The sequence below is a fragment of the Rhinichthys klamathensis genome, unplaced genomic scaffold, assembly GCF_029890125.1.
Source record: "Rhinichthys klamathensis goyatoka isolate OS25496 unplaced genomic scaffold, OSU_Roscu_1.1 h1tg000703l_1, whole genome shotgun sequence".
NCBI classification, from domain to species: domain Eukaryota; kingdom Metazoa; phylum Chordata; class Actinopteri; order Cypriniformes; family Leuciscidae; genus Rhinichthys; species Rhinichthys klamathensis.
This window is the reverse complement of record NW_026607124.1, coordinates 508,152-521,718: the sequence shown is the minus strand read 5'-3', so window position 1 is coordinate 521,718 and position 13,567 is coordinate 508,152. Positions and strand designations below refer to the sequence as shown.

General features: G+C 37.6%; 1 protein-coding gene across 9 annotated transcripts in view; it reads left to right on the top strand.

The window, feature by feature from the left end:
* The window catches only part of epb41l3b (erythrocyte membrane protein band 4.1-like 3b), a 115,318-nt gene extending 108,217 nt beyond the window's left edge, over nucleotides 1–7,101 (top strand). For all 9 annotated transcript variants that reach the window (XM_056242177.1, XM_056242174.1, XM_056242173.1 and 6 more), the window contains one exon: nucleotides 6,859–7,101. In XM_056242177.1, the coding sequence (XP_056098152.1) occupies nucleotides 6,859–6,905 (47 nt within the window). In that variant the 3' untranslated portion in view covers nucleotides 6,906–7,101. The remainder of the gene's footprint in view (nucleotides 1–6,858) is intronic.
* Nucleotides 7,102–13,567: the final 6,466 nt, after the last annotated feature.

Here is a 13,567-nt window from a genome sequence, read left to right as displayed (position 1 = left end):
TGCTCATGGTTAGTTCATGTTAATTAATACATTAACTAATGTTTAATAAATGAACCTTATTGTAAAGTGTTACCGACATTTTTAATCTTTTTTATCAGCTTTCAGCATTGGCTAACAAACAAACGCTTAAAGCAATTTTTTTATTAGTTTTAATATAGTTTTATATTATTACATCACAAAGAAATATGTGAAATGCATGCTTATACACCATTAAAAGATATTTTCACAATAACATATCCCATGTGTGTGTGTGTGTGTGTGTGTGTGTGTAAGCATATGTCTACATATGAATGCAAAAGCACTTGTGAAAACACTTTATTAATAAGTACAGTGGCCAGCAGAGGGCAGTAGAAGACCACTTATTGGCTCACTTTCATTTTGACACACTTGATTTTCACCAGTAAATCACAGCACTAAAGCAAACCAGTTTTTCCATGTTAACTATTATAACACAATCATTTTTTGTCAGAGTTTATCACTTCATTTTTATTGGCCCTTCACGTCAATGCAGCAATGTGGTAAATCATGGTAAATCACGATAGAAACATGGTAAATCATAGTAAAAAATACTATTACATGGTGGATCATGGCAAATCATGCTAGCAATGTGATGAATCATGGTAAATCATGCTACAATCCTGGTAAATCATTCTAGAATGTGGTATATCATGGTAAATCATCCTATAACATGGTAAATGATGGTAAACTGTGGTAAATCATGCTAGATTCATGGTAAATCATACTGGAACATGGTAGATCATGAAAAATCACACTAAATTTGGTATATCATGGTAAATCATGCTAAAACATGGTCTATTCCATCTATGATGTCAATGGTTAAATGCTTGCTACATAAAACTTAATGTCTTTTGATGCTTTTGTGCTTAACGGCCTTAAAGGCCTTAACTGCTTGAACACCGCTAAATGCTGCTAGCAGCTTTAATTAGGTGTTCAAGCACGAAGTGCTGAAAACCTATTGTATTTGTACTGATTTTTATTATTATTATTATTATTATTATTATTTTCCCCTAAAACGCATCGTGCAGCCCAAACCGTAAGTGCTGGAGCTCTGAAACTTTGTCAGATGGTAGTACAAAAATCGAGGAGAGGTTCAGAGAGTATGACCCCGATTGGCCTATAGGTGGCGCTACAGCAATCAATTGCGCGTAACGGCTCATAACTCCTAAACCGTAAGGCGTAGACTCAAGTGTCTTATATCATTGGAAAGCTGGACTCTTAACTTAAAAAACGTATATCTCCGATTTCATTTCCGCCATGATAGATTTTCCGCCATTTTGAATTTTGTTGAAAAACTACTTTTGCGAACTAGTCCCTGGTTTTTTGCCCGATCGGAACCAAACCAGTGTAGAAATGTTCTCTGGAGTCTGAATATCAATAATTATTGAAAAAAAGTTGAAATTTCGATTTTCGGTTGCTAGGGGGCGCAAAATGAACGTTGTGGGAGGAGCCTATTTTACAAAAATGGCTATAACTCGAGAACGAAATGAGATATCTTCACCAAACTTGACACACATGTGTATGAGGACAGTGTGGGGTCACAGTAAAAAAACCGCGTCGATCTAACACTAGGTGGCGCTATAACATTAAAAAAACATAAAAGGGGGTGTGGCCACCTGACCGTTAGTCCGATTTACCTGAAAATTGGTATGCAGTGTCTTGGTCCAAGGCCCCATGAATGTCTATGAGGACATTGGCGTATCTCAAAAAACATGGCCGCCATCGGCCAATGAAGTTTGAGCACCTGTGAGACGAGGTTAACGGAGGCCAATCGGAACGAAACTCAATGGGCATGTTCGACTCATGGGCCAAGAGGTCTGTAAGAGTTTTGAAAGAAATCGGCCACTAGTTGGCGCTAACGAGTTTTACGGCTCTGTAATCACGTGGTGTTGCACACATCCCCACAAAATGCATATCATTTGATAGATCTCCTCATGATGAACAACTTTGCCTCTAGAACCATTGCTGTCAATCAAACCGTTCATTAAATATTCACGAATATGTTAAAAACCTACTTTTGCGAACTAGTCCCTGGTTTTTCGCCCGATTGGAACCAGACCAGTCTAGGACAATTCTCTGGACTCTCTAGATCAATAATTATTGAAAAAAAGTTGAAATTTGCCATTTGGTTCATTATAACAGGATCATTTATAAAAAGGGGCGTGTCAAAACACACTCAAAAGCCTATAAATCATAAATAAAAACTCAGAACTTCACAAAAATTGATGAGCATATGTGTCATACCATGGTGAAGAAGCATGCAAAGTTTCATGGAGATCGGACAATAGGTGGCGCTATAACTGTTGAAAAGCTTTAAAACCATACATTTCCTATGGTAAATTGCCTGTATTGGCTGTAAATGGTCTTTTCCATCTATGATCGTATAATTTTCATATCTTAATGTTTAAAACCAGTGCAGTACAATTATCTGGACTCTCTAGATCAATAATTATCAGAAAAGGTATAATTACTTCATTTGGATGGCTATAATAGAGTGTAAATCGGATGGCTATAACAGCTATAACAGCTTGGATGGCTATAACAGCCAAAAAGTGGTATTTTACTGCCCCCTGCTGTCATTTCATCATACTACTCTCTAATATTTTTATATATAATTGATATTTAGACTTTATTAAATCATTATTTTAACATTTACAATCACATTTTGTCAAAATTCATCTATTGCTCTGTACTCTCTAGAACAATAATTATAGGAAAATGTATAACTTCTTCATTTGGATGACTATAATAGGGTCACTTCAATATGTAGCCTTGAGCGAAAGCCAATATCTTTTCAATAAATGCTCATAGCTTTTTAGCTATATCATCATATAACATGGTATATCAAGGTAAACTATGGAAAATCATGTTAGATTCATGGTAAATCATACTGGAACATGGTAAATCATGAAAAATCACACTGAAATGTAGTATATCATGGTAAATCATGTTTGCTACATAAAACTTAATGTCTTTTAAAGCTTTTGTGCTTAACGGCCTTAAAGGCCTTAACTGCTTGAACACCGCTAAATGCTGCTAGCAGCTTTAATTATTATTATTATTATTATTCTTCTGCCGTAAAACGCATTGTGCAGACCAAACCGTAAGAGCTAGAGACTTGAAACTTTGTCAGATGGTAGTACAAAAATCGAGGAGAGGTTATCAAATTATGAGCCCAATTGGCCCATAGGTGGCGCTATAGCAACCAATTGCGCGTAACTGGTCATAACTCCTAGACCGTAAGTCGTAGACTCAAGTGTCTTATATCACTGGAAAGCTGGTCACCGGACGAAAAAAACGTATATCTCCGATTTCATTTCCGTCATGATAGATTTTCCGCCATTTTGAATTTTGTCAAAAAACGACTTTTGCGAACTAGTCCCTGATTTTTCGCCCGATCGGAACCAAACCAGTGCACAAATGTTCTGTGGAGTCTGAATATAAATTATAATCGAAAAAATGTTGAAATTTCGATTTCCGGTCGCTAGGGGGCGCAAAAAGAACGTTGTGGGAGGAGCCTATTTTACTAAAATGGCTATAACTCCAGAAGTAAATTAGGTAGGCTCACCAAACTTGGTAAAGGTATGCATGACTTCAATCTGAGGTCACAGTAAAAAAATCGCGTCGATCTAACACTAGGTGGCGCTATAACATGAAAAAAACATATAAAGGACTGACCGTTAGTCCGATTGACTTGAAAATTGGTATGCAGTGTCTTGGTCCAAGGCCCCATGTATGTCTATAAGGACATTGGCGTATCTCAAAAAACATGGCCGCCATCAACCAATTAAGTTTGAGCCCCTATGAGACGAGGTTAACGGAGGCCAATCGGAACGAAACTCGATGGGCATGTTCGACTCATGGCCTAAGAGGTCTGTAAGAGTTTTGAAAGAAATCGGCCACTAGTTGGCGCTAACGAGTTTTACGGCTCTGTAATCACGTGATGTTGCACACATCCCCCCAAAATGCATATCATTTGATAGATCTCCTCATGTTGAACAACTTTGCCTCTAGAACCATTGCTGTCAATCAAATCGTTCATTAAATATTCACGAATATGTTAAAAACCTACTTTTGCGAACTAGTCCCTGGTTTTTCGCCCGATCAAAACCAGACCAGTCTAGGACAATTCTCTGGACTCTCTAGATCAATAATTATCAAAAAAAAGTTGAACTTTGCCCTTTGCTTTGCTATAACAGCATCATTTATGAAAATAGGTGTGTCAAAACACACTCAAAAGCCTATAAATCATAAATAAAAACTCAGAACTTCACAAAAGTTGGTAAGCATATGTGACATAACATCATGAACATGCATGCAAAGTTTTATGGAGATCGGACCATAGGTGGCGCTATAACTGTTGAAAAGCTTTAAAACCATGTATTTCCTATGGTAAATTGCCTGTATTTGCTGTAAATGGTCTTTTCCATCTATTATCATATAATCTTTATATTATAATGTTCAAAATCAGGGCAGTACAATTCTCTGGACTCTCTAGATCAATAATTATCGAAAAAAAGTTGAACTTTGCCATTTGGTTCATTATAACAGGATAATTTACAAAAAGGGGCGTGTCAAAACACACTCAAAAGCCTATAAATCATAAATAAAAACTCAGAACTTCACAAAAATTGGTGAGCATATGTGACATAACATGCTGAGGAAGCATGCAAAGTTTCATGGAGATCGGACAATAGGTGGCGCTATAACTGTTGAAAAGCTTTAAAACCATGTATTTCCTATGGTAAATTGCCTGTATTGGCTGTAAATGGTGTGTTCCATCTATGATCATATAATATTTATATCATAATGTTCAAAATCAGTGCAGTACAATTATCTGGACTCTCTAGATAAATAATTATCAGAAAAGTTATAACTTCTTCATTTGGATGGCTATAATAGGGTCACTTCAATATGTAGCCTTGACCAAGAAAGCCTATATCTCTTCAATGAATGTTCAGATCTTCTTAAAAACAAGTCAGAACATGTGACTCTAAATAAGATAAGAAATAATGCATCTATAACAGTTAAAAAGGTTAAAGTTATAACATAATGGCATATTAAGCCAATAAGTGGTATTCTACTGCCCCCTGCTGTTTAAAATAGTCATTTTGTCATGCTACTAACTACTAATATTCTATAATTCTTATTTAGAGTTTATAAAATCACTATTTTAACATTTACACTCACATTTTGTCAAAATTCATCTATTGAAGCATTGTGTCACAGACAAATGTTAATCCTGAATGAGAGACAGTTCAAATCACTTTATCTACAACAGAATGTGTGTGTGTAGTCCCATGTTTCATAATAAATCCTGAATAATCTGATTAATAGCTTGCAAAGACATATTTGAATGGTCTATAAGCATTTCATATATTTTCATAATGACGTGTGTGCGTGTGTGTGTGTGTGTGTGTGTGTGTCTAGATATGAATGCAAAAAGACTTTATTAATAAGTAGAGTGGCCAGCAGAGGGCAGTAGAAGACCACTTATTGGCTCACTTTCATTTTAACAGCCTTGAGTTTCAACAACATTCTGAACTAAAGCAAATCATGCTAGAAAAGGGTAAATCATGTAAAGCATACTACAAAATGGAATATCATGGTAAAACTATGGTAAATCATGCTAGATTCCTGGTAAATCATACTAGAACATGGTAAATCATGGTAAAAGTATGGTAAAGCATGGTAAAACTATGGTAAATCATGGTAAAACTATGGTAAATCATGCTAGAATCATGGTAAATCATACCAGAGCGTGGTAAATCATGGTAAACGATGGTAAATTATGCTACAACAGGGTAAATCATGTAAAGCATACTAGAACATTGTGAATCATGCTAGATTCATGGTAAATCATACTAGAACATGGTAAATCATGGTAAAACTATGGTGAATCATGCTAGATTCATGGTAATTCATACTAGAACATGGTAAATCATGGTCAAACTGTGGTAAATCATGTTAGATTCATGGTAATTCATACCAGAGCGTGGTAAATCGTGGCAAACGATGGTAAATTATGCTACAACAGGGTAAATCATGTAAAGCATACTAGAACATTGTGAATCATGCTAGATTCATGGTAAATCATACTAGAACATGATAAATTATGGTAAAACTATGGTAAATCATACTAGATTCATGGTACATCATATTAGAACATGGTAAATCATGGTAAAACTATGGTAAATCATGCTAGATTCATGGTAATTCATACCAGAGCGTGGTAAATCATGGTAAACGATGGTAAATTAGGCTACAACAGGGTAAATCATGTAAAGCATACTAGAACATTGTGAATCATGCTAGATTCATGGTAAATCATACTAGAACATGGTAAATCATGGTAAAACTATGGTAAATCATACTAGATTCATGGTAAATCATTCTAGAACATGGTAAATCATGGTAAAACTATGGTAAATCATGCTAGATTCATGGTAATTCATACCAGAGCATTGTAAATCATGGTAAACGATGGTAAATTATGCTACAACAGGGTAAATCATGTAAAGCATACTAGAACATTGTGAATCATGCTAGATTCATGGTAAATCATACTAGAACATGGTAAATCATGGTAAAACTATGGTAAATCATGGTAAAGCTATGGTAAATCATACTAGAACATGGTTTATCATGGTAAAATTATGGTAAATCATGCTAGTATCATGGTAAATCATGGTAAACGGTTTTCCATCTATTATGTCAGTGGTTACATGCTTGCTTGCTTGCTAAATGTCTTTAATGCTTATGTGCTAAAAGGGCTTAACTGCTTGAACACCGCTAAATGCTGCTTGCAGCTTTAATTTTCTTTGTGTTTGTGTTGTTTAGGAATAATGTCCAAACCTCAGCCGAGGGAACAAACACACGACCTCTGACCTCTGACGACACGCTCTTCGTCATGGAAACATCAGCTCACAACACATGATGATGATGATGATGATGATGATGATGATGATGATGGACTCCAAACAGAAAAAGGGGGGAAATCTTTGCCTTACAACTGACTCAAAATCTTTCATTAATGCCAGTTTATTTATAGTCCAGCGCCCCCTTGTGGACATCGTAGGAAACGCACGAAATGAATTTCTGTTTTTCTTTTAAAATTTCACCTGGACATTTTTCTTCGCAGGTTTTGTGAGATTCACACATAATGATTTTAATCTCTACGCAAAGAAAAGCAGCTAAACACGAGAGTCATTGGTTTTTAAGTCCTGTACATGAAGAACTCAAACTAGCCCGGGTGAACCGACACGTTTCTACTTGAATCATAAATGTATTTTTATTGTTTCACGGTTGTTGTTCTCGCACTAATAGATTCAGCATTATATATGCAAAACGATGCCACTGTTTGAAGGGCTTTTGGTAAGTTTGTAAAGCTAGCGGTTTATCTCTCCGCAACCGGTACTGAAACTCGCACAGTAGAAATCCCTCGTCTTGACCTTTGACCTTTTCTTATATTTGACCCTGAGAGGTCGTAGTGTTTGTAGGAGTGCGTAACGGGACGGGATCGAACCAGCAGATGCAGAACAATAAATGCAATTGATGTGATTTAATTTTGAGCTTTTATTTTGGAATAAAATATATTGTTGAGATCAGCGCTTTTTGTGTTTTGTGTTTATTGTTGAAATATCACAATAATCATTTGTGTCTTGTTTCCATGCGCCTGTGTAATTAGATTGAGACCGAGTTCATGTAAACTTCAGGTGTTAATGTGATTATGCCCATAAACTGAGGAGTGACCATAATCACAGTTTCTGATGACCTTTTTCTTGACCTTTTTTACTTATAAAATATATTTCTGGTGTTTTCTGCTAAAATAACAAAGCAATTTTTTTTTTTTTTTTTTTTTATTACTTTTTTTTATTTACAGAAACTAGGAGTGGCAATATGTTAAAATAATTATAAAATAAATTCTGTAATTCCAGAAGTTTTAAGAACCATATATATAAACACACACTCACTCACACACACACTACCATTCAAAAGTTTGGGGTCATTTTTTTTTTTTTTTTTTTTTTAAACACTCAGTGTCCACTAGATGTCGTCATCATGCAGTAACACTCAGTGTCCACTAGATGTCGTCGTCATGCAGTAACACGCAGTGTCCACTAGATGTCGTCGTCATGCAGTAACACGCAGTGTCCACTAGATGTCGTCGTCATGCAGTAACACGCAGTGTCCACTAGATGTCGTCGTCATGCAGTAACACTCAGTGTCCACTAGATGTCGTCATCATGCAGTAACACTCAGTGTCCACTAGATGTCGTCATCATGCAGTAACACTCAGTGTCCACTAGATGTCGTCGTCATGCAGTAACACGCAGTGTCAACTAGATGTCGTCATCATGCAGTAACACGCAGTGTCCACTAGATGTCGTCATCATGCAGTAACACTCAGTGTCCACTAGATGTCGTCATCATGCAGTAACACTCAGTGTCCACTAGATGTCGTCATCATGCAGTAACACTCAGTGTCCACTAGATGTCGTCATCATGCAGTAACACTCAGTGTCCACTAGATGTCGTCATCATGCAGTAACACTCAGTGTCCACTAGATGTCGTCATCATGCAGTAACACTCAGTGTCCACTAGATGTCGTCATCATGCAGTAACACTCAGTGTCCACTAGATGTCGTCGTCATGCAGTAACACGCAGTGTCCACTAGATGTCGTCGTCATGCAGTAACACGCAGTGTCCACTAGATGTCGTCGTCATGCAGTAACACTCAGTGTCCACTAGATGTCGTCGTCATGCAGTAACACGCAGTGTCCACTAGATGTCGTCGTCATGCAGTAACACGCAGTGTCCACTAGATGTCGTCGTCATGCAGTAACACGCAGTGTCCACTAGATGTCGTCGTCATGCAGTAACACTCAGTGTCCACTAGATGTCGTCATCATGCAGTAACACTCAGTGTCCACTAGATGTCGTCATCATGCAGTAACACTCAGTGTCCACTAGATGTCGTCGTCATGCAGTAACACGCAGTGTCCACTAGATGTCGTCATCATGCAGTAACACGCAGTGTCCACTAGATGTCGTCATCATGCAGTAACACTCAGTGTCCACTAGATGTCGTCATCATGCAGTAACACTCAGTGTCCACTAGATGTCGTCATCATGCAGTAACACTCAGTGTCCACTAGATGTCGTCATCATGCAGTAACACTCAGTGTCCACTAGATGTCGTCATCATGCAGTAACACTCAGTGTCCACTAGATGTCGTCATCATGCAGTAACACTCAGTGTCCACTAGATGTCGTCATCATGCAGTAACACTCAGTGTCCACTAGATGTCGTCGTCATGCAGTAACACGCAGTGTCCACTAGATGTCGTCGTCATGCAGTAACACGCAGTGTCCACTAGATGTCGTCGTCATGCAGTAACACTCAGTGTCCACTAGATGTCGTCGTCATGCAGTAACACGCAGTGTCCACTAGATGTCGTCGTCATGCAGTAACACTCAGTGTCCACTAGATGTCGTCATCATGCAGTAACACTCAGTGTCCACTAGATGTCGTCGTCATGCAGTAACACTCAGTGTCCACTAGATGTCGTCATCATGCAGTAACACTCAGTGTCCACTAGATGTCGTCATCATGCAGTAACACTCAGTGTCCACTAGATGTCGTCATCATGCAGTAACACGCAGTGTCCACTAGATGTCGTCGTCATGCAGTAACACTCAGTGTCCACTAGATGTCGTCATCATGCAGTAACACTCAGTGTCCACTAGATGTCGTCATCATGCAGTAACACTCAGTGTCCACTAGATGTCGTCATCATGCAGTAACACTCAGTGTCCACTAGATGTCGTCATCATGCAGTAACACGCAGTGTCCACTAGATGTCGTCATCATGCAGTAACACGCAGTGTCCACTAGATGTCGTCATCATGCAGTAACACACAGTGTCCACTAGATGTCGTCATCATGCAGTAACACTCAGTGTCCACTAGATGTCGTCATCATGCAGTAACACTCAGTGTCCACTAGATGTCGTCATCATGCAGTAACACGCAGTGTCCACTAGATGTCGACGTCATGCAGTAACACTCAGTGTCCACTAGATGTCGTCATCATGCAGTAACACTCAGTGTCCACTAGATGTCGTCATCATGCAGTAACACTCAGTGTCCACTAGATGTCGTCATCATGCAGTAACACTCAGTGTCCACTAGATGTCGTCATCATGCAGTAACACGCAGTGTCCACTAGATGTCGTCATCATGCAGTAACACGCAGTGTCCACTAGATGTCGTCATCATGCAGTAACACACAGTGTCCACTAGATGTCGTCATCATGCAGTAACACTCAGTGTCCACTAGATGTCGTCATCATGCAGTAACACGCAGTGTCCACTAGATGTCGTCATCATGCAGTAACACGCAGTGTCCACTAGATGTCGTCATCATGCAGTAACACTCAGTGTCCACTAGATGTCGTCATCATGCAGTAACACACAGTGTCCACTAGATGTCGTCATCATGCAGTAACACTCAGTGTCCACTAGATGTCGTCATCATGCAGTAACACACAGTGTCCACTAGATGTCGTCATCATGCAGTAACACTCAGTGTCCACTAGATGTCGTCATCATGCAGTAACACTCAGTGTCCACTAGATGTCGTCATCATGCAGTAACACTTAGTGTCCACTAGATGTCGTCCTCCTCAGAGCAGCGGTCGCTTATTATTCTCCACTGCTGATGTTCTCTGAAGTTTTTATTCTTTTTTAATAAGCAGTGTTTCCTCAGCTGAACGATCCAGAAACACGTTGAATAGCAGCTCAAGCCACTGCAGAGATGTGTGTCTCTCCCTCACAGAGCCTCACTGCATTATTCACAAATCAAAGATGGCGCTGCGGTGAAGAAAGTCTAAACGCGGATCGTCTGGAATTGATTTGTTGATGATGATTAACATGAGACTTTCTGAGCTCTTGGCGAGTAAAGGCACAGAAATTGTTTGGAATATAAAATAAAAACAACTCGGTTGATTAGAAGTGGAATGAAAAGACCCCTTCCTTATACCCTACTGTAGCAAGATATTTATTATTATTATTTATTTAAACGTATACGGGCCTTGCTTGATAACTGTTTATTTGCATTATGCCGGTGCTGATGTATATATTGATGATATTTTGTTCATTGTGTTTAATAAAAAGGTCTTGGTGAGAGTTTGGCGGTCACGTGACGCTCCCGCTGTTCATGATTGGTTGTGTGTTTCACCTTCGAAATGGATGTCACGTGTGATTCGTCAGAACAGGGTTCAGTCATTTTTCTTCTTCAAGTGATCATGTTTCTTGAGCAGCAAGATGTTATAATGTTTTTGAGTGTCTCCTGCTCACCAAAGCTGCTTTTATTTGATCGAAAATACAGTAAAACATGTGAAATATTATTCCAATGTAAAAGCTGTTCTCTTTGTGAATATACAGTAAAGTGTAATTTATTCCTGTGATCAAAGCTGAATTTTCAGCATCATTACTCCAGTCTTCAGTGTCACATGATCCTTCAGAAATCACTCTAATATGAGGATCTGATGCTCAAGAAACACTCAGAGTTGAAAAGTTGCATATGCTTAGTAATTATATTCATAATATCATCTGCGTCCATCATAAAGAGGCCTGAAGCATCAGATCTCAGTCGCAGCGGCTGCTTTAATATCAATGAGTCGTGTTTCTTTTCCCTGCAGGTTTCCCTCAGATCAGATGAACTCGAGACTCATGTGGAGCACACACACACACACACACACACTCAGCTTTGAAGAAGAATATGATGATGTTTTAATAAGATTTTCTTTCCTGGACCTCGTCCCGGTTTCATTTCAAAGGCAGTGACTTCAGAAACATTTGCTGCTGTTCTGGTTGAAAGTCTCTTCACATCCTAATAGCAATGTATACATATATATATGATTGGACGAACATTTTATGGTCCTAGTCTTCCAAAGACTGTAACCTATGTGTCTATCTATATATACATCGTCTTTGGAAAGGCGTAGGACCATAAAATGTTCGTCCAATCATTGCATTCGGTCCGAATGATGTCATACCTGCAGCAGTCAGGTGGTACAACTAGAACTCAAAAATACAAAAATTACTAAAACTTTAATTCAAAATAAAACGGAAAATACAAAAAAATAAAATTTCATTCAAAATATTGAAAAAATAGACATTAAGAAAACAATAACAAATAAAAATGACAAAAAAAAAAATACTAAAACATTCAAATAAAAACTCATTTAAAATGTTTCTTAAAAATAGACATTAAAAACAATAACTAATACAGGGCTAAATAAAATACAAAAATAACTAAAACTAATTAAAATTAAAACGGAAAATACAAAAATTAACTTAATTCAAACTATATATTTTTAAATAGACATTAAAAACAATAAAAAAAGTAAATGAAAAACAACTAAATTACAAAAACTTTCAAATTAAAACAGAAAATACTAAAATAAAAACACATCCAAAATATTAAACATTAAAAAAAAATTTAAAAACTAAATAACAAAATCTACTAAAACTTGTGTAACAGACTTTGTTGGATTCTGTTATGATGCATTAATTCTGGATGTACTGGCGCTCCTTGTATATGTGTGTGTGTGCAACCCCCTCTTTATTTATTATTTTCACATCTGCATCATTTCCAACGTTTTTGTGGGCAGATGATTACTGCACTTCACTATATTTGTAAAGGAACGCGTTTGTAAACCTGTTCTCACAGAAACGGTAGTTTTCCAACAAAATAAATGCGCAACCACAGTTTCTGTCAAAATAAAAGCGCAACCACAGTTTCTGTCAAAATAAAAGCGCAACCGCATTTTCTGTCCAAATAAAAGCGCAACCGCATTTTCTGTCAAAATAAAAGCGCAACCGCAGTTTCTGTCCAAATAAAAGCGCAACCACATTTTCTGTCAAAATAAAAGCGCAACCACATTTTCTGTCAAAATAAAAGCGCAACCGCATTTTCTGTCAAAATAAAAGCGCAACCGCATTTTCTGTCCAAATAAAAGCGCAACCACATTTTCTGTCAAAATAAAAGCGCAACCACAGTTTCTGTCAAAATAAAAGCGCAACCGCATTTTCTGTCAAAATAAAAGCACAACCACAGTTTCTGTCAAAATAAAAGCGCAACCGCATTTTCTGTCAAAATAAAAGCGGAACCGCAGTTTCTGTCCAAATAAAAGCGCAACCACATTTTCTGTCAAAATAAAAGCGCAACCACATTTTCTGTCAAAATAAAAGCGCAACCGCATTTTCTGTCAAAATAAAAGCGCAACCGCATTTTCTGTCAAAATAAAAGCGCAACCGCATTTTCTGTCCAAATAAAAGCGCAACCACATTTTCTGTCAAAATAAAAGCGCAACCACAGTTTCTGTCAAAATAAAAGCGCAACCGCAGTTTCTGTCAAAATAAAAGCACAACCGCATTTTATGTCAAAATAAAAGCACAACCACATTTTATGTCAAAAAACGAATAGGCTTATAAATAACAAAATCGACTAAAACTTTGAAACTATAATGGCAAATACAA